The sequence below is a fragment of the Anopheles coluzzii genome, chromosome 3 (genome assembly GCF_943734685.1).
Source record: "Anopheles coluzzii chromosome 3, AcolN3, whole genome shotgun sequence".
NCBI classification, from domain to species: domain Eukaryota; kingdom Metazoa; phylum Arthropoda; class Insecta; order Diptera; family Culicidae; genus Anopheles; species Anopheles coluzzii.
Window position 1 is genome coordinate 74,077,665 of NC_064671.1, and position 24,281 is coordinate 74,101,945.

General features: G+C 41.1%; 2 protein-coding genes and 4 non-coding genes across 6 annotated transcripts in view; 2 read left to right on the forward strand and 4 right to left on the reverse strand.

Moving 5' to 3' along the window:
* Positions 1-24,281, forward strand: part of LOC120956633 (uncharacterized) — a 59,597-nt gene that overhangs the window by 11,549 nt on the left and 23,767 nt on the right. Inside the window, exon 2 of the mRNA XM_049608994.1 lies at positions 12,658-12,718. Within this exon, the coding sequence (XP_049464951.1) occupies positions 12,658-12,718 (61 nt within the window). The remainder of the gene's footprint in view (positions 1-12,657; positions 12,719-24,281) is intronic.
* On the reverse strand, positions 6,314-6,385 carry Trnah-gug (transfer RNA histidin (anticodon GUG)). Its single transcript has one exon. It is a non-coding gene; the product is annotated as a tRNA-His (tRNA).
* On the reverse strand, positions 6,716-6,788 carry Trnav-aac (transfer RNA valine (anticodon AAC)). The gene has a single exon. It is a non-coding gene; the product is annotated as a tRNA-Val (tRNA).
* On the forward strand, positions 12,747-13,681 carry LOC125907515 (zinc finger protein 726-like). The gene has a single exon (XM_049610251.1). The coding sequence runs from the start codon at positions 12,818-12,820 to the stop codon at positions 13,526-13,528; it is 711 nt and encodes a 236-aa protein (XP_049466208.1). The 5' UTR covers positions 12,747-12,817; the 3' UTR covers positions 13,529-13,681.
* On the reverse strand, positions 18,400-18,471 carry Trnah-gug (transfer RNA histidin (anticodon GUG)). Its single transcript has one exon. It is a non-coding gene; the product is annotated as a tRNA-His (tRNA).
* On the reverse strand, positions 18,839-18,911 carry Trnav-aac (transfer RNA valine (anticodon AAC)). The gene has a single exon. It is a non-coding gene; the product is annotated as a tRNA-Val (tRNA).

Here is a 24,281-nt window from a genome sequence, read left to right on the forward strand (position 1 = left end):
AAAACATCTTTTCTGAGGCATTTTTAAAATTTGATGTCGATACGATTTTTTAATCCAAAGTTATTTTGAAATAAAGATGCGAAACATACCCGGGTAGGCGGTTGTACACATGACGGTTAACGTTGCTGTTCAGATTGTCTACTGGGTGTGCGGATCGGATCGCGCAGCTTTCCAAACGTCAACGAATAATTCCACCACAAAGAACATTCTTTTGTGCGAGTTCAAAGAAACGTGTTCGATTCGCATGCTTCATGAGGAACAGAACGCTTGAGTGACTTACCAAGTTTCAATTACTAACCAGAGTGCATTTGTTTTATTTAGTGGCAGTATTCAGTTTGTTCTGTTTGCCTTCTGTTGGCTTAAAGAATGGAGGAAGCTAATGCAGTATTTCATGAAGGCTTGGACATGTTTTACGAAACACAGTCTGTGACATGGAGAGCAAAATATAAGCATGTGTTGTTTGAAAAAATGTACGATACATTCCTTAAACCCAGTACAGGCGGTCCCCGAGATACACGGTACCTCTTATACGCGGATTCGGAGATACGCGGTTTTCAAAATTTGACAGTTCTTTGAGCAAATTGTACTGATTTGACACATCCATTGTGAAATACCAAATAATTTCCGTATTGATCGAATGTAAAATACCATTTAAAAAGGTTTAAAACTGTTCAATTCATTAGAAACATATCAAATAATTAATTTGGTGGCTAAAACCATCCCCTACTTGCAAAATTACACGAAGATTAATGATATTTTGGCTGAAAATTATGAGATTCGACTTACGCGGAAATTCGAGATACGCGGTATTTTGCGGCCGTTTTTGGTCCCCATTAACCGTGTATCTCGGGGACCGCCTGTATATTACAAGCAAAATTTAACAATCTAAGTGCTAAAGAGACTGTCGAGCTCCTGGTCCCCAAAATTGGAGAGTGGATTCGTAACAATTCAGTTCGTGAACAATTGAACTTGCGCAACGATTTAAAGGACAATGCAAAAGCGACTCAGCTACGGTCCGAAGGAAATAAAATGTTTCACCCGAACGTGAAACGCTACTTCGAGGCCATCAAGCTGTACAATGAGAGCATCGCCTTTTCCGAAAAAGGATCGACAGAAAGGTCTTTGGCTTATGCAAATCGCTCAAACATTTGTCTGAAGATGCAACGCTTTGAAGACTGTTTGGAGAACATTCGGCTTGCTCGTGAGTCAAACTATCCTGGAGAAAAGTTGAATCAACGCGAAAAAGATGCCAAAATGCTTTGGCAAAGGCTCGGAACAAGAATGCTTCATCGAGCAAGGTTTCTCCGGATGTGGTGGAAGAACCCGAGCTAAGCTATCCGGCCAAAGAGAATGCGCCGCAAATTGCCAACTGTCTGGAACTGCGCAAAAACGAAGAATATGGACGGCATGTGGTGACCACTCGTAAGCTGAAGGTAGGCGATGTCGTGATGATCGAAAGGCCGTTCGTTACCGTGCTGAAGGATTCGTTCCGATATGTTCGATGTGATTTTTGCCATGAGGAACGACCATTCACATTGATTCCATGCGAAGGATGTACCGCGGCCATGTACTGTTCGGAGGAATGTCTGAGTAAAGCGTACAACAAGTATCATCGATATGAGTGCGGGCTTTTACGAGACTTGTATGAAGATTTCGAAGAAGTTCCCTTGATTGCTATTCGCATGATAGCCATTGCGATCACAACCTTCGATAATAATCCAGAGGCATTGAAGGATCATCTCGATGCACTGGATGAATCCAATGTTAACGGGTTTACGATGGATTGGAATCCATCGCAACGCAACAAGACATTTTCAACACGGTGCACGTGTTAACCACTAATCAAGAACGGCGACACAGCATGTTTGTTGCAATGTTCATCTTCAATGCTACCATCCTACATACCCTTGTTCTGGAAAGAACAGAGCTGGGACCGGTGTGCGAAGCAAACCCTGCAACAAACAAGATTTTACTAGATTTGATCCTACGATATGAGCAAATCGTGGAATGTAACAGCAAATTGTTGTCCTTTAATGCGTACAAGGTGAACGAATACGTGGCTGAATCATTTGCAGTGGGTTGCTACCCATTGATTAGCATGCTGAATCATTCCTGTGCTCCCAACGTGAAACGCATCACTTTGCCCGATGGGCGGTGTGCCGTTTTTGTCATCCGTCCAGTTCTCGAAGGAAGTCAACTGTTCGATAGCTATGAGTAAGTGAAATCAATAGAAGAAATGGACACTCTTCATCATACTAATAATTTCATTTGTTTCAGAACGGGTCATACATTGCATGAACGAGAAATAAGGCAATCAATGTTGTCATTCATGTACAGCTTCCAATGCACATGTGAAGCATGTACATTCAATTATCCTACTTTGAAAGTTCTTCTGGAAGGTAGTGATGTAATCAATTCTGAAAACATTACAAAACATTTGTACTACAATCGGATGCTCAGTTCTCATGAGGATAAGAAAGTGCGCAAAATTATGGCAGAACTGCGGTCTTTTCTGAATGAAACACCAAAATTGTATCCTGAGAGTGAAGTCTGCTTTAGACAGGTAGAGTTTGTACGGTCTCTTCAAGTACTGTACAACCAAACATCTGAAAATGCGGAGTATTGGAAACACTGCAAACCGTAGCTAATATTCCCAGAAAAATGTGTGAGGTTCTGAGTACAACTGAGTTAATTTCCTTACGTATATGGTTAGCGCGGGTTTTTACACATTTGATGTTCGTTCAATATGCCCATGAATTCGATATGATGATAATAAACTGAATTTTTCTTTTTGATAAATAACAACAAATTAACATTTACTGAGGATTGATATTCCTTCCGAAACTTCAACTTTTCATAGATGCACTAGCGAAATAAATCAAATAAATGATCTCACACGACGTGAAGTGAAGAATCGTTTCCCATAAACGGTTCATGTTATCTAAACGAAATATATCTCTAGGATCACGTGAATTCCACGTGTGAAATTGAAAGCTTCTCGGGATAAGGAGTACATCTCTTTCCTATATTGACTCGGATACTTCTCTACTCGTTTATGTGATGATGGATGGAAACGCTCGTAAGCAGTAACGCTAGACCACCTGCCATGTTGCTCAATGCCTTGCGGATATTTCGAGCTGTATCTTCATCGGAGTATCCTGATTGTTTTGAACAGCCGGAGTGATCATTTATAGGGTAGCAAAAAAGCGATAGCATTTGTGTTGTATTAGAGATTGGGGATAACTAGGAATTGGCTTGGTATCTCACTATATATAAAATCGAAAATCGCCACAATGACGTGAGAGTAAACATTCAGCGAGAGAGAGAGAAAAGGGGTGAGAGCAGAGCTCTCTTAGCAACGCGCGTTGCTGCGAAAGGACTTGCTCCATGCACCACTGCTAGCCCGCAGGTAATGAGGGCAATGGTTACATAGATTTTTTGTTTACACAAACCGAATCGAAATCACATGGCATTGGATATAATGATTTTTTTTATATTTAAAGTTGCAAATTAGCCACCTGATCATAAGGTGTCCTATCTCATACACCTTCCCATTATAAATCAAGATATTCAAGGCAATATTTAAAAAAAAATGTTTTAAAACTATCCAAAATAGCTTAATTGTGAAATGGTTGATATTCCAATTAATTAAATCATTCATAAAGCCAACCATACTCATTATTGGTGCTTAAGCACCTCGAATACTACATACACCGTCGTCATCGGCAGATAAGTGTGGTACATAAAATCCTATAAAACGAGTTGCTATAACCGGGAAGTCGAACATGTACACTCCCTCAAATCTTCTTCTAATTGTCGTAACGTCCTACGCGGACATGCGGGCCTATACAAGCTTTCGAGACTTAATTCATTACCACGTAGCCGGATATTCAATCCTTGCTACGGGCGGACGGTTCATTCTGGGCTTTAACCCATGACGGGCATGTTATTGATTCGTTCGAGCTGACGACCACGTACCACAGGACCGCCCAAAATCTACTACTCCCTCAAATCTACTACTCTGCAATATTGGCTGAGTCGGGACAAGGAAAACGCATGACAATAAGAGGCGGATGTAGTCGAGAGACCCTAAGCGGCCATATGCTAAAAAGCCTTGCTGAAATTTCGAGCGAGAAAGCGGCGGATGTTGATGGCTTGAAAATTAAAATTGAATTTGTAACGATTTGCTCGCGGGTGGGAAGAATTACTTATTTCAGGACGTCCTTCCGGAACAAAGCACTAAAGGGAGAGATGGTTCATTGCGCAACATGGCTGCAACATACTGCGCGTTAGGTGAGACAACCGTGCGCACTGCATTTAGCCGGATCAGCATCAACTGCAGAATGATCCACAATGAAACTGTGCTTACTGTAGCGTGCCCAAGAGGGCTGAAAAGATTCTTACTGTATCTATCAAGAGTGATGACGATATCTACCATGTGATGCTATCACCGTACTATGGTGTTGATTAAGAACAACCACGTTATAATTAAGGACACGTCAAATTAGAAGCAAAATCTGAAAGATGTGGGGCTTCAAGAGTAATTAAAGTAGTTTGCCAGTAAACGTGAATTTACTTAATTGATCTGGAAAGGCTATAACAGTGTTCAACCATTCTTTTCTATAACAGTACAGATTGGAATATTAGAACTACACCGTAAATAGTAATGCGAGGGAATATGTTCACTGTTGAAATTTGATGTTTTGCACAACAATAACAATTGTCTCATAGACAAATACCAATTCCATTTAATACTTCAAAACCAGTTTCAGGATTTGCATAAAAAACATAAAATGGATTGAAGCAGAAGTGAGCATTTCAAAAATTTTATGTTTTCAAGTACGCAATTGGGATTGGATCTAAACATGTTGTATATGTGTTAGCGGCACCCTAAATTTTTAATCCACTGCACATCAATACGTTATTCAATGAACACGTTGTTGAGGTTACTACTTAGCTATGCTTTCCAAAAAATCACGCCGATAACTAAAAAATAGTAATCAAAAAATTATACATTTGTAACAACAGAGGCATGGAACGTATCAGTTCGAAAATTACAAAATTGCGTGATTTGGCTCAAAAGTATCCTCATCGATATTTAACGGTTCTGCAAAGTACAGTAATAACTGTCCAGTAAGTTACAAGGTTAACACATTTGTGGTGTAACGCATAAGAACAAATAGGTGTTTGAGTTATGGTTGTTGCCACTGAACGTGTAGAGTTTGAAAATAATTCGAAATTTGAGAACATCCGGTAGATTTTACCGGGCCTTAACTAGTCATACTAATAATTTCATTTGTTTCAGAGCGGGTCATATAACGCATGCACGAGCAATGAGGCAATCAATGTTGTCACACATGTACAGCTTCCGATGCACGTGTGAAGCATGTACGTTCAATTATCCTTCAATTAATTGTAATATATCAAAAAACAGGAAAAAACTGTTCTATTATAATTCGATACTGAAAACACATGATTCTAAGAATGTGCGCAAACTCATGTCGCAGCTACGGCATTTTCTTAATGAAACACCAAAATTGTATCCAGCAGATGAAGTTTGCATTAGTCAGCTAGCATTTGTAGGCTCTCTTCAAATACTGTACGCCCAAACATCTGAAAATGCGGAGTATTGGAAACACTGCAAACCGTAACTAATGTTCCCAGAAAAATGAGTGAAGTTCTGAGTATAAATGAATTAATCTCCTTACGTATATGGTTGACTTGAATTTTAACACATCTTATGTTCGTTCAATATGCCCATGAATTCGATTTGATGATAATAAACTGAATTTTTCTTTTTGATAAATAACAACTTAACATTTACTGAGTATTGCTATTCCTTCCGAAACTTCAACTTTTCTTAGATGCACTAGTGAAATAAATCAAATAAATGATCTCACACGATGTGAAGTGAAGAATCGCTTTCCTTAAATGGTTCCTGTTATCTAAACGAAATATCACTCTACGATCACGTGAGTTCCCGTGGGAAATTAAAAACTTCTCGGGATAAGGAGTACATCTGTTTCGTGTATTGACTCGGATACCTCTTTAATCGTTAATGTGATGATGGATGGAAGTATATCTTTATCGGAGTATCCTGATTGTCTTGAACAGCACGAGTGATCATTTATAGGGTAGCAAAAAAGCGATAGCATTTGTGTTGTAATAGAGATTGGGGATAACTAGGAATTAGCTTGGTATAAATATGATAAAAAGCTTTTTCCTCATCACCGACTTCCGTGACAGTGTTCTTGGAGAGAGGGGTAAGGTAAATGTTGAAGGTTATTATTCCCTTCCTTCTTCCAATCGGCACTGCCGTGACCAGGATTCGAACCTGGGTTACTACGGCCACAACGTAGGGTCCTAACCACTAGACGATCACGGCTACAGACGGTGACTGCAAAGTTTCTTACACGAACAGCACAACTTTCGATTTCAATCGATAGCTTTACTGGCCATGCAGTGGGGAAAGCATCGACTGGCCAACTGAAGAGAAAGTACGCCAAAGAAACAGAGCGAAGCGTATGGAACAATACGATCGAATCTCCATTCCAGGGTGGGGTGAACCAAAGCAATGTAGAGAAACAAGATCAAAGGTAAGCATGGTGAATGTGTTGGTGGTTAAAAATATATCCAAAATGTTATGCCTCTGTCCTCTACCATCATTATCAATGAATACTACCAGTTTAGAATGAAGATCTATTCACGAAAAAAATGTTTCCGCCCGGGATTGAACCGGGGGCCTTCCGCGTGTTAGGCGGATGTGATAACCACTACACCACGGAAACTTGCATCTGTTGTTCTCCATGTATTTGTGAGGTTTAGGTAAAGCTTAACATCCTTTGTTAGATGATAAAATTCAGTCTTTTGCTCTAGCTCAAAGTTCGGTCATTTTCAACAACATTTGGAACAGTTTCCATCATCAATCATCAATTGCAATCAGAACATACGCAAATGACGCTTGGAAAACGAAATGGAAATATAAATAAATCAACACATCATTCCATAATACCTTTAGCCGTTTCAACAAACGATGAACGTGGCCTTACCCGAAGGCCAATCCGCGGTACAGGTGAAAGATTATTGATTATGTTCATGACTCATTAGGGTAATTGAATCCTTTGGCTGAGCTCCATACACTGCATCGACGTTGTTGGGAATGCTTTCTGAGTATTGGTTTATGATTTGACTGTTGCACAATTAAAATATTACTTTCTACAGTTATTTATGACAACGAACAATGCTGCCAACAAAACCATGGCGTCAAATCCATTTAATTCACTCACGAGCAGGAATCCACTTCCCAAATTAATTGTAAACAAGTCGATTCTTAGCAAGATTGCGTCGTTCTAATGGATTTCTCCCCATACACTCCATGATGCACAACACATAACAAAACACTCTTTTTTGCCCAAACCGACCATGTTACATCAATTCCGGCTCTTTTCTGGGAGGATTTTGTTCTATTGCGCTCCCTCGGCACCGATTGGCGATAGAAAAACAACTGCGAGGCAGTTTAAATTTAATTATAAACTGTTGTTTTTCTTCATCCTTGTGCAACCAAAAGCACACAGACTCTCACGCGGACCCGAGCCACATCGACGGAAGGATGAGAGAACCGTCATTCGTTACGGTGGAATGTGGCTTGCGGCCATATTGCACAACCAGACGATACGGCTGCCTCATCCGGCGTTACAAAAACACGCAATCCTGCTCATGACGATGTTTGTCTTAATCTTTCACGGTACCATGCCGGCTTTGCAGGGTGGATTGTGTTTGCTATTAGCCGTTGAATGGATATTTCCACGAGGATAGCAAAAAAACCTCCAAAACACGTCGGATGAGTGATTTTTTACATGAATATTCGCACACCACCAATGCAATCGATCAAAACCCACACACAATCGCTCAATTTGACAACGATACTCATCAGTTGAAGCGATTTGTAACGCCTCCGCCATTTTATCCTCTGCCCGATATCTCACTAATCGGTTAATAAGGTTTTGCCAAATACATAAACTAACTTCTATCGCCAGTCTCGTCCCTCTAAAACCAACCATGAGTCCTCTCCCATGGTTCTGTATGTGCATGTTCCCCTCCTGTGCTGAGACCCCCGGGAAGGAAGATCGGAAAATCAGAGATTAGAGTGTTTTCCTGGGCATTATTTGGCCAATCGCTTTTCCGATAAACGTGATCTCCTCCATTTCGCTTCGTTGTCCCATCATGTACTGGTTCCCGTATGTCCTTGTCAATTAGCAATTGCGCATGGCACTGACGTCACGGCAAACGGAACAGGATGCGCTTCCTTTTCGCGTGCGCGGTACGTTATCTCTATCATTCGACATCTCTCTTCTACAAGTATCTCCTATTCTTTCACTGTCCTGAACTACGAAGACCTCTCTGGTGCCCCAGATTCCTCAAGAAAATACAACGAATAGAGAGCTCCATGGAAATCTCTTCCCTGTGATCCACATGGAAGAAGGAGAAGGACGCTTACCCGTGTCTCCATGCTGCTCCAACACTATTTATGGAGCCATTTTGTTCGAACAGAAGAGATAAATACATAATCCTTCTAATTTCCGTAAATCAGTAATCGTTCTCACCTTGTCCGTCGACCTTCGAAAAGCTCACCTGAAGATAACAAGCGCGTAGGAGTTCAGCAACACATTATATTTCATTGGTAGTACATAGGAAGAGCTCCATGTTCAGATAAATGACAACCATTACAAACGACTCCATTTCGTCCTCACCAAACACCTTGTCCTCCCGTAGAATTGTAAATCAGATTTGGAAAATAAATAATCGCTTATGTGCAGCGCGCGCGTGTCCTCATGAAATGATCCGAAACTGGCCAGAAAGCCTGAAAGAGACCAAAGATATGAGAGAAAGAGTCAAAATATTGAGAGAAGTGAGCTTTCCTATTTTCAATTTTCCATTTTTCCTCCCTTACTCACTTTTTTCCGTTGTTCCGCAATTCGCTCCGACAAGGTCCCAGCAGGTCCGCGGATTATGTGCAGATCAGTGTCGTGTGTCCTGCCTTACCAACAGACGGGGTATGGTGGAAGGGCACGCCAGAATGATCCCTTCTCTTTCTGGTGTTTTCCATCGTCCTTTTTCTAGCTTCAGCGGTACCGTCGCACATATAAGCATTAGATTTGTTTACCTTGCTGCCTTCGCTCCGGATTTTCTACTTTGTGCAACGCCATCCTCGTGGCGCAGGGAAATTACTGGGGTACGTGGAAGGACTTCCCTTCAACCGGACCATCCAGGAAAGGAGCTACTTCGATGGCGTCAAACTGTGCCAGCCTCACTTTTGCGCGAACTGTCGGATGGCATTGGTGTGACTGGGGAGTTGACATCAGTTGGACCCGTTGCCATCGTAACGTGAACCTGTCAGTGAAGGCCAAGAATCGTATTCTGTGCATCATAGTAGCTAGGCAAGTGATAAAGAAAGGACAATTGAGGACGAACGCGAAGAAGTCTATTGTGAACATCGAATCTTTAAATCAAGCAGAATATAGCTTTTTTGTCAAGTAGTGAATCAAACATTCCCCATTGTATTGAACCCGGAAGAACATTTTAATCTTCTATCCCGGATATTTGCATCTTGCAAAAACGTTTCTCTGTCGCGTGTATTATTCCCTTCAACTCTCCGGTATTGGAAACATCCTGTTCCTATCATCCCGGAGCGGAAGTAACAACTTAAAATGGATTGGGACATCGTTGAAATGTAAGTAGATTAGTTTTTGGTTTCCCTTTTATCGTTTTGAATCAACTAATTGGCCTTTAAGCCCTCGACAACTTATTTTCTTTGTTATTCCTCGACCCTAATGAACATTCTTGCCGATGTATTCCATGACGAACAGATCACATTTTTACGGATCGTTGACATGCAGTCAATTTATGTATTGATTTCTAATTGAACCTGAAAATAAGATCTTTTGGTAGATTCACAACCGTCCAGCGCTTAAATCTCTCTTTTTTTTTATTTCCGGTCCTTTTCAGTTTTAATTTCCACCCGGAGAACCAGGAGCTAGACATTGGCATTCAAACAATCCTGCTGAGGGAATCGAGCTTCATCACAACACTTCCACAGGCTGAGGACGAATCTTCAGAATGCCACAACACATCAATGATCCATTCATCTTCATCCTGGAAGTCTTTTAAATGCATGTAAGTACACCAACACTGCCTAATCTACGCGGAAATGAGCGTTTTGTCGTTCCCAAGGATTAAGAAATTACATTCAAACGATTTGGGGTTGATAAATACTCACAGCGACAAACGCAACGAACCCTTGCCTCAACTTCCTTTCGATGAAAACTATTTGTTTGCTAAACGTACCAACCCTGGTTTGGATTAGCAGACGATAAATGAGTTCCTGGGACCTTTGTACTTTGTACTGGTAGTTGTGATGGGTGGAGGGAGCTTTTGTCATTCGCTTTTCGGTTGTGGACATGGTTCCCGTTTCTAACATTCGGTCGATATTGGACGGCTTCCTTAAAGTCAACACAATACAGCATCTCATTCAACGATCCCAACAATCAGGTCAGGATGGGATATGATATGAACGTCCTCCATAAACTTCCTTACTGTTTAAATTCAGGAGGAAAAAGTGTGTCGGGAAAAATACTTTTTACTGCGAAAGCGTGTGCAACGAACATAAATTATAACTGAACATGATTGGCTTCATTTGCGGATATGAATACGTAATGGAGTGTTCTGGAATGGAAAATAGTGGATTATTTCGCCGCAGTTATCATGGGGAAACATAAAAAATGAATCCATAAACATGCATGACTGTGTAATATGTTGTAAAAAATGGGAAATATGAAATGGTTCTTCTTTTGTTCATTCATTACTTTTGAAAAGACTTTACAGTAAACCTCAAAGGTTAAGAAATCTGTTCCTCAAAAGAGGTTTCCTTACAGAAAGGCTTAAGGTTCACACTTTCTGCAAACACACGTGTGACGAAAACTTTCTAGTCCGAACCTCCCCTTATCCTTATCTCCTTATCCTTGCTGTATTGGTCACGTTGTTTGGTCTTATGAAACATTCAATCCACAGAGTCGTAGAACCGTTCTCATCCTCCTGTGTTTGCTAACTTCACCAACACTATTTACAGCATCAACTTTTGTGCAACTTTCCTTCTTTCAAGTCAACCGATGAGTGACCAGATGATTGGGAAACTAGAAACAATCGGAAAAGCAGGACAAAGTTTCATTATTTCATACATTTTTAACCATCCGGAATGGAATGGGAAACGGATTTGTTCAGAGAAATTGATGGATCGGTTGTTTGTTATTTGAAATTGGTTTGATTTTGGCTTGAGATGTTTGATTGGGAGAAAACATAACTTCATTTCCGTATTACCTATTTATTTAAGGAAAATCAGGTCCACACCTTTCCCATTTTTCCATTTTCACAAGGCATTCTGAAGCCGTATAAACCTCCAACGCGATTTACAAAAGCGATTTTATTTGCAGGAAATCAACGCCATAATTATCCAAAGAAGGAGATTGCATTAATTACATCATAAGGCTTCCGCACGATACTTGTTGCAAGAAAAATCCTACTTTACCTTTAACGAAGTTTTCCAAAAACTCAAACAAACGTGATTCGGTACATTAAAAGATATTGGAGCAGCAAAAAACATTCTCCCCATCGGTGCCAGACGTGTTTTTTAAGCGGAAACCCTGAGCATATTTAACGAGAACCCAAAGACAACAATAACTCACTGCTAATTAACGCTATTTGCATAGGCACAGTCTGGAAGAGTCCGTGAAAAAGACGGCCTCGCTACTCGACAGACAGTTGAACGAATGGAAATTACGCGAATTTACGTTGGAGTTGCGGCATATTGCATGATTTATGAACCTTTGCATCCATCTGTAGGAACAACTCCCCAATCAGACCTATTTGCATGCTTTATGAATCGGGAAATGCTCCGTGACGGAATGTTTTGTGCTAAATAAACATCATCTACCGATTCCATTTGTGTTGGAATATGTTTTACTAATCAATGGCGAACAATTGTGGCCTTGCATGCTTTACAATCGTCCGCAGAATAAGGCAAATAAATTATTCCTAATCGTCCAGTCGCCGATGAGAACCGATAATAGTTGGCAGCATTTCAATGAGTTATTATTTACTCAATTATTTCCATAAACAATCCAAAAGGTTAGCAGAGAGTTCGTTTTGATAATGGTGTTGTATGTTCAATTCACACATTATTATTATGCACCCTACATTTATTGGAAAACTCTTCAACCATGTTCAAATCGCTCAGAGTCTGCTCTTCTACAAACGACTCTCTCCGCTGCGCTTTCCCTCAAAGGACATTTTTCCAAAGGGGCGTTGCCAGACGATGGACCAATCAGTGCTCTGTTCTCTTCGGAGGGTACGGAAAAAAGGACTCAAACAGAAGCAAACTGGATGTCTCTCACAGCTGTTCAAACTGAGATGAGATTCCATCGCACTTAGTGAGAGTCTCCTCCATGCTGACGGGTTAGTTCGCTACATTTGCTATTTGTTTGCGGTTGAGTTTAGATATTCTACAGGCTGAAGATAGATAGAGATTCATTACAATCACTCCATTTCCCGACGGCATTTGATGTCTGTAATCAGTTGTTGTGAATAATATTGTTTGTGTTTCAGATCTCCAGCGTTGGAGCTTCGTGATTCCCACCAGTTATCCGACACAATGTCCTGTTTAGAGGTATGCAACCTTCTCTTATCATATTTACTACTTCAACCACCGATCTGTTTATCATTTCAATCCCTTTTCACCCTTCAGGAGATAGATGTACCACGCGACATGTTCGAGGAACCCAACGACAGTTTGAACAAGAATGACGTTCCCATTTCACCTCCAGACAACTGCTCCAGGGATTCTAGTCTGCGTCACAAACAACTCCACACTGACAACAACCTCCAGCCGGGGGACGAAAGGCCTTTCCGGTGTGCCATCTGTCCCAAGGCGTTCCGGCTTTCCTCCACACTGTCCGCACACAAGAAGCTGCACGACCAAAGAGGACCCGGTCTACGATGTGAGACGTGTGGACGAGCCTTCACGCAACCCAGCGCTCTCTCCAGCCATCGACTGTTGCATCGGTCGGATCGGCCACATAGTTGCAGCCTCTGTGGAAAGCAGTTCGTTCGGCTGCATGCCCTCAAGACACACGTGCTTAGTCACGCGAACGAACGACCCTACGAGTGTGACCAGTGTGGAAAAGCTTTTACCGAAAAGCACGTGCTCGTACGTCATCGCAAGACGCACAGTAACGAGCGGCCCCATGAGTGTGCCGTTTGCTCGAAGGCCTTCAAGGAGCGGTATGACCTGCTGCGCCACACGCTCATTCACAGTGGACTGCGGCCGCACAAGTGTCCCGATTGCTCCAAAACCTTCGTCCAATCCAATGCACTGGTTAAGCATCGAAAGTGTCACGAACGGGAACGCACCGTTGGCCGTCATCAGTTGAACGCAGCTTCCTTTGCTGTAACTAGGGCCGAAACTACGTGTTGCTAAGTGGAACAGTGACGGAGCGACGGAGCAACAAGTGTTAATGTTGATTTGCAGAGTGTAAATAGAAACGTGTTTGAGCAAATGTTATTGTGAGTGTCTTTGGAACGGCATTGGGAGGAAGTGTGCAATTAAATAAAGTGTGTATATATTCACAGACATGCTTCTGGGTCATCTTAATAATGGTTTCATATGGAATATTAAATTGACGGACGCTCTGAAAATGAATGTTTTTCCTGTTTTAGTGACACTATTGAACAAAGTCACTTTACATTTACATTGGAAGAGGCACATTGTCCTGCAATGAAATTACCTTTAATATGTTTGCACAGGAAAGTACAATGCCAATAGTTACGGAGATTGAGAAGAGAATCTTGACATGCTCTTTCCCATCGCTGCTTCAAGTCACGGCGGTGGCAGCGTTTGAGATGCTTTCTATTTTCAGGATTTAAAAAGGATTTACATCTCAGGCGCTTTCATCACATTTTAGTGCTTGTGGCCTTTACCGTGGCCATGGTACGAAAAAAGGCTCTTTGATAGTAAAAGCAAATCAACGACGGATTATTTTTGGAAATGGTTTTTGCCTTCAGCTATGACGGACTTTTTTTATTCCACGCAGTTTGCATCGCACAAAAAAGTACGTTGTTATTTTTCCATATTTCCCAAATTATGCATGCAAAACGATCCACATCGGAAGTGTTTTTTTAGGACACATTTGAAAAAATCGGAAGGTAATATGAAACCGAAAGTGGGTGTTCTAGAAAAGCCGTTTTTTATGCAGTTAATGGTTATTGTTTCTGCTTGTTTGCTTCATCCAATGTTTTATCGATTAGCACACAATATGGAAATATTTTTTCGGGGATTTTTTTCATCACATTCAGCCCTTTTCACAAGTAAAGTTCGAATTATTATAAGCACTCTTCTATATCGTGAGGCCGTAGCTATTAAAGAATAATTCCAAATAACTTGCTGAACGATTTCTTCCATCTTTTATCCTACACCGTATGTCCCATCATTCCAGTTTTCATCTTATTAGCTCTGCGCCATTTGCAAAATATATGCTGGTTTGAAACACGTTTGAATCATGAAAATGGCATAACGAATCTCGTGACATAATGATTTGTGATGCGACGGTTGAGTGATGATTTTAATATGCTCCGAAAATAGTCATGGCGATTTAGAATACGGAGCAACAGAGACACGACGGCAAACCATGTCGAACGTGCTTAAATCCATTCGGGCGTGGCATATAATCCTCGGCGCTTTCGTCAAACATCGAACCCTTCGTTATCATTATTACACTCAATTATGCTGTAACTTTGACCGGGGAATACTAGGGGAATCGAACGTTGAACATTGTAATTGAAACCATTGCCAGGGTTAGCGGCCCTTTTTCATGCCTTTTTGATTGGTGTGGTTCTCCCTAGACCGAAATAGCTGAGTTTTGCACGTAAAATAATTAATAGAGCCAGAACACAAGCCATCCTCATCTCATAAAATGGTTTAATGACGACATTGGTAGTTAAGCTCCAAACAATTCCACGTAAAAGAGGCCATCTTATTGTTCTGTGCACTAATATCTTAATTAATATCGACATTTTAACACCGACAAACCGACGTGACACTGGCGTTACAAAAGTGTCCCACACAAAAGTAGGGGAAGGTAGGTAAAGACGGACACTGCGGGTAAGACGGACACTTCTCATAAATGCATGGAAAAGGTAATTTTCGAGTAATTCAACAATGTAGAATCCAAACTGAAGGTAAAACAACACATTTGAGAACATTTTTGGCATAATATACATAAAATTGGTTAAATCCACGAACAAAACAAATTTTCAATCATGTGCACTAATTGGACTACTGCCTATGTGTGGATCTAATTTGACTACTGCCGATCTTAAGCTCTACAACTTGTATTGTTTATATTTCCGGAAGTTTTATTTCATGAATGGGTTGTCATAATCATTAATGAAAAAACTGGCGAAAGAACTAGAATAAAAGCAATACAAAATATTGTTTTTTGGTGGTTTAAACATTCTGACACCAAAGCGGGAAAGACGGACGCCTTATTGTGGGGAAAGATGGACACCGAATTTATTGATTTATTTGACTTCTTATATCAATTGGTGATGAATATATTTCTTTAAATACCTTAAATAAGGGTATTCCGATGCTATAAATCAATCAGTAACTAGAGAAAGTATTGAAATAAGCGAGAAATGAAACACCGGTCAAAATAGTAGCCATTCGTTATGCTATTACTTGCTCGACGCTGATGAGGCGCTTCACGAAATCCAAAGTCTTCTCACCACATTTACAACTTTAAGCAATAAAAAGATGAGGCATTTATACGACATTGTTCAGGAAAAGATGAGAAATTTTATGGGATTACAAAAATCCAATGTTGAATTTTGACATGGTGGAAAATGGAATAAACTATTAACAAGTCCGTCATAAATACTGAGGTCGTGGACTTTTTGTGGAGTAATTTCCTAAAAGGAAGTTCTAGACTGTTGTTCTGTAAGCTGGAGCAACGTTAGCTTCGCGATATGTCAATAATGCTTTAGATGCTGCATTCTACGATATATTACAAGCGCCGTTTACAATTCCTAAAACCACGGCTGGAATGAATCGCCGTTGCAATAGGCCAAGAATTGGTTTATAAATGTACCAGGATGTGGAAAGCGTTAGAATCTCACTATATATAAAATCGAAAATCGCCGCAATGACGTGAGAGTAAACATTCAGCAAGAGAGAAAGAAAGCGGTGAGAGCAGAGCTCTCTTAGCAACGCGAGTTGCTGCGAAAGGACTTGCTCCAAGCACTATTGCTATCCGGCGGATGTTGCGGGTAATGGTTGCTTAGATTTTTTGTTTGGATAAATTGATTTGAAATCACATGGTATTGGATATAATGAACAATTATTTAAATAATTAAAGATGCAAATTAGCCACCTGATGATGTGTCCCATCTCATACCCCTTCCCATTATAAATCAAGATAATCAAGGCTATATTAAAAAAAAACATGTTTGAAAACTATGCAAAATAGCTTAATTGTGAAATGGTTGATATTCCAATTAATTCAATCATTCATAAAGCCAACCATACTCATTATTGGTGCTTATAAGCACCTCAAATACTACACACACCGTCGTCATCAGCAGATAAGTGTGGTATATAATATCCTGTAAAACGGGTAGCTATACCCGGTACGTCGAACATGTACACTCCCTCAAATCTTCTTCTATTTGTCGTAACGTCCTACGCGGACATGCCGGCCTATACAGGCTTTCGAGACTTAATTCATTACCACGTGGCCGGATATTCAATCCTTGCTGCGGTTCATTGCGCAACATGGCTGCAACATACTGCGCGTTAGGTGAGACAACCGTGCGCACTGCATTTAGCCGGATCAGCATCAACTGCAGAATGATCCACAATGAAACTGTGCTTACTTTAGCGTGCCCAAGAGGGCTGAAAAGATTCTTACTGTATCTATCAAGAGTGATGACGATATCTACCATGTGATGCTATCACCGTACTATGGTGTTGATTAAGAACAACCACGTTATAATTAAGGACACGTCAAATTAGAAGCAAAATCTGAAAGATGTGGGGCGGCAAGAGTAAATAAAGTAGTTTGCAAGTAAACGTGAATTTAGTTAATTGATCTGGGAAGGCTATAACAGTGTTGAACCATTCTTTTCTATAACAGTATAGATCGGAATATTAGAACTACACATTTGGAATGGTTATTTGAGGGGATATGTTCACTGTTGAAATTTGATATTTGGCACAACAATAACAATTGTCTCATACACAAATACCAATTCCATTTAATACTTCAAAACCAGTTTCAGGATAATAAAATAAAATTTTGATGGCGTTTTTGGAAATGACCCTCATGAAATTAAAGACCGAGCAAATTTACATTGAAATTGTTCTAAGCATCTATTACTTATTACCTAACGTATGAAACATACGTCGAAAAAACAGTAGAAATGGAATTCGAACCACGTGCGATATCATATTTTTGTAGTTCAATCTTACATTTATGGGCACAAAAAACAGAAGATGGGTTGAAACAGAAGTGAGCATTTCAAAAAATTTATGTTTTTAAGTACGCAATTGGGATTGGATCTAAACAAGTTGTGTATGTATTAGCGGCACCCTAATTTTTTAATCCACTGCACATCAATACGTTATTCAATGAACACGTTGTTGAGGTTACTACTTAGCTATGCTTTCCAAAAAATCACGCCGATAACTAAAAAATAGTAATCAAAAAATTATACATTTGTGTCAACAGAAGCATGGAACGTATCAGTTCGATTGAAAATAAGTAGGAATGCAGCTACTGAACTTTCTGTTTTATCAAAATGGCCACAAAACTCGCCAATCATGATTATCATTGTTATTACTTATAAGTGTAAGTAAATAAGATTCATTGGTACTTTACGTGCGTAACAAATAGCCTTAATTTTTAACACCAGTTAAAAAAATTACAAAATTGCGTGACTTGGTTTTTAACGGTTATTTAAGATTTAAGATTTACATCAGTATGGCTCAAAAGTAGCATCATCGATATTTAACGGTTCTGCAATGTACAGTAAGAACTGTCCAGGAAGTTACAAGGTTAACACATTTGTAAGAACAAATAAGAACAAATAGGTGTTTGAGTTATGGTTGTTGCCACTGAACGTGTAGAATTTGAAAATAATTCGAAATTTGAGGACATCCGGTAGATTTTACCGGGCCTTAACTAGTATGATAAAAAGTTCATTCTCATCACCGTCTTCCGTGACAGTGTTCTTGGAGAGAGGGGTAAGGTAAATGTTGAAGGTTATTATTCCCTTCCTTCTTCCAATCGGCACTGCCGTGACCAGGATTCGAACCTGGGTTACTACGGCCACAACGTAGGGTCCTAACCACTAGACGATCACGGCTACAGACGGTAATTGGAAGGTTTTTCACACGAACCGCACAACTTTCGATCCAAATCGATGGTTTTACTGGCCATGCAGTGGGGAACGCATCGACTGCCCAACTGAAGAGAAAGTACGCCAAAGAAACAGAGCGAAGCGTATTTAACAATACGATCGAATCTCCATTCCAGGGTGGGGTGAACCAAAGCAATGTAGAGAAACAAGATCAAAGGTAAGCATGGTGAATGTTATGGCTAAAAGTATATCCAAAATGTTATGGTCCCGTCCTCCGCCATGCTCATCAATGAATACTACAAGTTCAGTGAAGATCTGTTCAGTAAAAGTAGGATTTATTTAGAGCAACGTATGGGATTGGATGAAAAAAACATGTTTCCGCCCGGGATTGAACCGGGGGCCTTCCGCGTGTTAGGCGGATGTGATAACCACTACACCACGGAAACTTGCGTCTGTTATTCTTTATGTATTTGTGAAATTTTGGGATGGCTTAACATCCATTGTTAGATGATAAAATTCAGCCTTTTGCTGTAGCTCTAAGATCGGCCACGTTAAACAAATCGAAACTGTTGCACCATCGTACGCAAATTGCAACCAGAATATACGCAAATGAAGCATGTTCCGCATGAGAGCATGTGCTTGGAAAACGAAATGAAAACCTAAGTAAATCAACACATCATTCCATAATACCTTTAGCCGTTTCAACAAACGATGAACGTGGAACAACCCGAAGGCCAATCCGCGGTACAGGTGAATGATTATTGATTATGTTCATGACTCATTAGGGAAATTGAGTCCTTTGGCTGAGCTCCATACACTGCATCGACGTTGGTGGGAATGCTTTCTGAGTATTGATTATTACTTTCTATGGTGATTTATGCAGTCGAACAAAGCTGCCAACAAATCCATGGCGTCACATCCAGTTAATTCACTCTCGAGCAGGAATCCACTTGAAAAATTAATTGTAAACAAGTCGATTCTTAGCAAGATTGCGTCGTTCTAATGGATTTCTCTCCATATACTCCATGATGCACAAAAACTAAACACCCTTTTTGCACAAACCGACCATGTTACATCAATTTTGCCTCTTTTCTGGGAGGATTTTGTTCCATTGCGCTCCCACGGCACCGATTGGCGATAGAAAAACAACTGCGAGGCAGTTTAAATTTAATTATAAACTGTTGTTTTTCTTCATCCTTGTGCAACCAAAAGCACACAGACTCTCACGCGAACCCGAACCACATCGACGGAAGGATGAGAGAACCGTCATTCGTTACGGTGGAATGTGGCTTGCGGCCATATTGCACGACCAGACGATACGGCTGCCTCATCCGGCGTTACAAAAACACGCAACCCAGCTCATGTCGATGTTTGTCTTAATCTTTCACGGTACCATGCCGATTTTGCAGGGTGGATTGCGTTTGCTATTTGCCGTTGATTGGATATTTCCACGAGCAAAGCAAAGGAAACTCCAAAATACGTCGTATGAGTGATTTTTTACATGAATATTCGTACACCACCAATACAATCGATCAATACCCACACACAATCGGACAATGGGCCTCATCGCGAACGAAAGTCGATAAAATTTATCCGATCGGTTAATTTGCTCGAATCCACCGGTGGAATTTATTTTCCACCGGTGGATAATTTTCTCCACCGGTGGATAACTTCTCCACCGGTGGATAACTCTTTCCGATTCGAGTAGCCATTGATTTTGCCTATCTGTCAATCACACTTTTGTTTACATTTAGAGGTGTTGTTTTGCGGAATGAATAAAATAGTAAATTTGGCTTATTTACGGACCATCTAGTGAAGAATCCACACCAGGCCTTAGACAGTACTGACTGTAGGCCTGTTCAAACAATCCGGGTAAAGTGTAAAACGGTTTGTAGGCTGAACAAGTCTAGTTGAAACAAAATCGTATGAACTGGAGGACGAGGTTTGAATCCTTTCTGAGCTTGCCACCTTCACTGACGCTTGTCCTGTGCCATATACCATGTGCGTCCATCAACTCCAGCCACCGCGAACGTTGGATCCGTAAACGTCCGTATTTTACGCCCTCGTGCAAAAATATATTGAAACAACGCGGTACACTTATTCCGTGCAATAAGGAGTGTCCGAAACCGCTCACGGTCTCTCGCCCTCGCCAGTCTAATAATGCCAGGCCTTAATGACTGGCCTCCAAGTCATCTGGCCACTTAAATTTAAACCTACTACGCCCTCTCCGCAATTGCAGATTTAACCGTAAACGGACTGATTGGCCGCAGGAGGCTCCGTGGATATAAAGTCCAGCATATATGGTGTGTACAGTAGTCTCATCGCGGGCCTCCATGAACGATAGAGGCTCCATGGACGAAGGGACTCAAAGAATACAGGGGCCCATATATGAGGGATTCTGACCAATACCCCCGACTCCCCTAAGAAAAAAATTAAAGTGTATTTGATTCAAAGCCAAGAGATGAAATCTCCCCCCACCCCCTCTCCCTGCACAACACCTGGTACGATCGTTTCCATGCCTTGAACAAGGACCGTCCACTGAAGACTGGCGAGCTTGATACGACAATGAGTGTGCTTCCACACGTACGATGATGATTGCGTCAGATTTGATAAAAATAAAATAACTACGTTAAAATTGTAATGTATGTGAATCAGAAGAGAAGCTATTCAAGTGTACATATTCGTTTAAATGGATGAACAAAAAAATTCATTGGGTGACACGTTTGTCACGAGGCGTGGAACATAGCGATGTGTGTGTCAATCCGAACACTCCCGGGCTGTACCCTTCCATAAGCGACCCTGAGTTTTTGGGGATAGTCCGGAAGGTACAAGTAGGCACAACACCTTCGATAGGTGCAAAACAACGCAAACGATTCCAACCCACTGCTCGACTTTTTAACCACGTTGCTATGGCGGCAAACACCATTCCACTCCACTGCCAAGCCGATCGGTTAGCGAAGATTCTGATTGAGAAAACGCAATTGGATAACATTGGAATTTTGCTAACCGATCGGCTAAATTATCCACTCCGTTATCGACTTTCGTTCGCGATGAGGCCCAATATATGAGATCAGTTGAAGCGATTTGTAACACCTCCGCCATGGGATCCTCTGCCCGATAGCTCACTAATCGGTTAATAAGGTTTTGCCAAATACATAAACTACCTTCTACCGCCAGTCTCGTCCCTCTCAAACTAACCATGAGTCCTCTCCCATGGTTCTGTATGTGCATGTTCCCCTCCTGTGCTGAGACCCCCGGGAAGGAACATCAGAAAATCAGAGATTAGAGTGTTTTCCTTGGCATTATTTGGCCAATCGCTTTTCCGATAAACGTGATCTCCTCCATTTCGCTTCGTTGTCCCATCATGTAGTGGTTCCCGTATGTCCTTGTCAATTAGCAATTGCGGCGCATGGCACTGACGTCACGGCAAACGGAACAGGATGCGCTTCCTTTTCGCGTGCGCGGTACGTTATCTCTTTCATCCGACATCTCTCTTCTACAATTATCTCTTATTCTTTCACTGTCCTGAACAACGAAGACCTCTCTCGTGCCCCAGATTCCTTTCAAAGTACGACGAATAGAGAGCTCCATGGAAATCTCTTCTTTGTGACACACATGGAAGAAGGAGAAGGACGCTTACCCGTGTCTCCATGCTGCTCCAACACTATTTATGGAGCCATTTTGTTCGAACAGAAGAGATAAATACATAATCCTTCTAATTTCCGTAAATCAGTAATCGTTCTCACCTTGTCCGTCGACCTTCGAAAAGCTCACCTGAAGATAACAAGCGCGTAGGAGTTCAGCAACACATTATATTTCATTGGTAGTACATAGGAAGAGCTCCATGTTCAGATAAATGACAACCTTTACAAACGAGTCCAGTTCCGCCACACCAAACATCTTGTCCTCCCGTAGAATTGTAAATCAGATTTGGAAAATAAATAATCGCTTATGTGCAGCGCGCGCGTGTCCTCATGAAATGATCCGAAACTGGTCAGCGAGCCTGAAAGAGACCAAAGATATGAGAGAAAGAGTCAACATATTGTGAGAAGTGAGCTTTCCTATTTCCAATTTTCCATTTTTCTTCCCTTACTCACTTTTTTCCGTTGTTCCGCAATTCGCTCCGACAAGGTCCCAGCAGGTCCGCGGATTATGTGCAGATCAGTGTCGTGTGTCCTGCCTTACCAACAGACGGGGTATGGTGAAAGAGCATGCCAGAATGATCCCTTCTCTTTCTGGTGTTTTCCATCGTCCTTTTTCTAGCTTCAGCGCTTCCGTAGCACACATAAGCATTAGATTTGTTTACCTTGCTGCCTTCGCTCTGGATTTTCTACTTTGTGCAACGCCATCCTCGTGGGGCAGGGAGATGACTTGGGTGCGTTTAAGGACTTCCCTTCAACCGGACCATCCAGGAAAGGAGCTACTTCGATGGCGTCAAACTGTTCCAGCCTCACTTTTGCGCGAACTGTCGAATGGAATTGGTGTGATTGGGGAGTTGACATCAGTTGGACCCGTTGCCATCGTAACGTGAACCTGTCAGTGAAGGCCAAGAATCGTATTCTGTGCATCATAGTAGCTAGGCAAGTGATAAAGAAAGGACAATTGACGACATGGCGGAGAAGTGTATTGTGAACATCGAATCTTTGAATCAAGCAGAATATAGCTTTTTTGTCAAGTAGTGAATCAAACATTCTCCATTGGATTGAAACCGGAAGAACATTTTAATCTTCATCCCGGATATTTGCACCTTGCAAAAACGTATCTCTGTCGCGTGTATTATTCCCTTCAACTCTCCGGTATTGGAAACATCCTGTTCCTATCATCCCGGAGCGGAAGGAACAACTTAAAATGGATTGGGACATCGTTGACATGTAAGTAGATTAGTTTTTGGTTTCCCTTTTATCGTTTGGATCAACTAATTGGGCTTTAAGCCCTTGACGACTTAATTTCTTCGTAATTCACCGACCCTAATGAACATTCTTGCCGATGTATTCCATGACGAACAGATCACATTTTCACGGATCGATGGCATGCAGTCAGTTTATGTATTGATTTCTAATTGAACCTGAAAATAAGATCTTTCGGAAGATTCACAACGGTCCAGCCTAATTCTCAATGTTTATTTTTTAATTACGGTCTTTTTCAGCTTTAATTTCCTCCCGGAGAACCAGGAACTAGACATTGGCATTCAATCAATCCTGCTGAGGGAATCGAGCTTCATTACAACACTTCCACAGACTGAGGACGAATCTTCAGAATGCCACAACACATCAATGATCCATTCATCTTCATCCTGGAAGCCTTTTAAATGCATGTAAGTACACCAGCACTGCCTAATCTACGCGGAAATGAGCCTTTTGTCGTTCCCAAGGATTAAGAAATTACATTCGCACGATTTGAGGTTGATAAATACTCACAGCGACAAACGCAACGAACCCTTTCCTCAACTACCTTTCGATAAAAACTATTTGTTTGCTAAACGTACCAACCCTGGTGTGGATTAGCAGACGATGAATGAGTTCCTGGGATCTTTGTACTTTGTACTGGTAGTTGTGATGGGTGGAGGGAGCTTTTGTCCTTCGCTTTTCGGTTTATGACATGGTTCCCGTTTCTAACATTCGGTCGATATTGGACGGCTTCCTTAAAGTCAACACAATACAGCATCTCATTCAACGATCCCAACAATCAGGTCAGGATGGGATATGATATGAACGTCCTCCATAAACTTCCTTACTGTTTAAATTCAGGAGGAAAAAGTGTGTCGGGAAAAATACTTTTTACTGCGAAAGCGTGTGCAACGAACATAAATTATAACT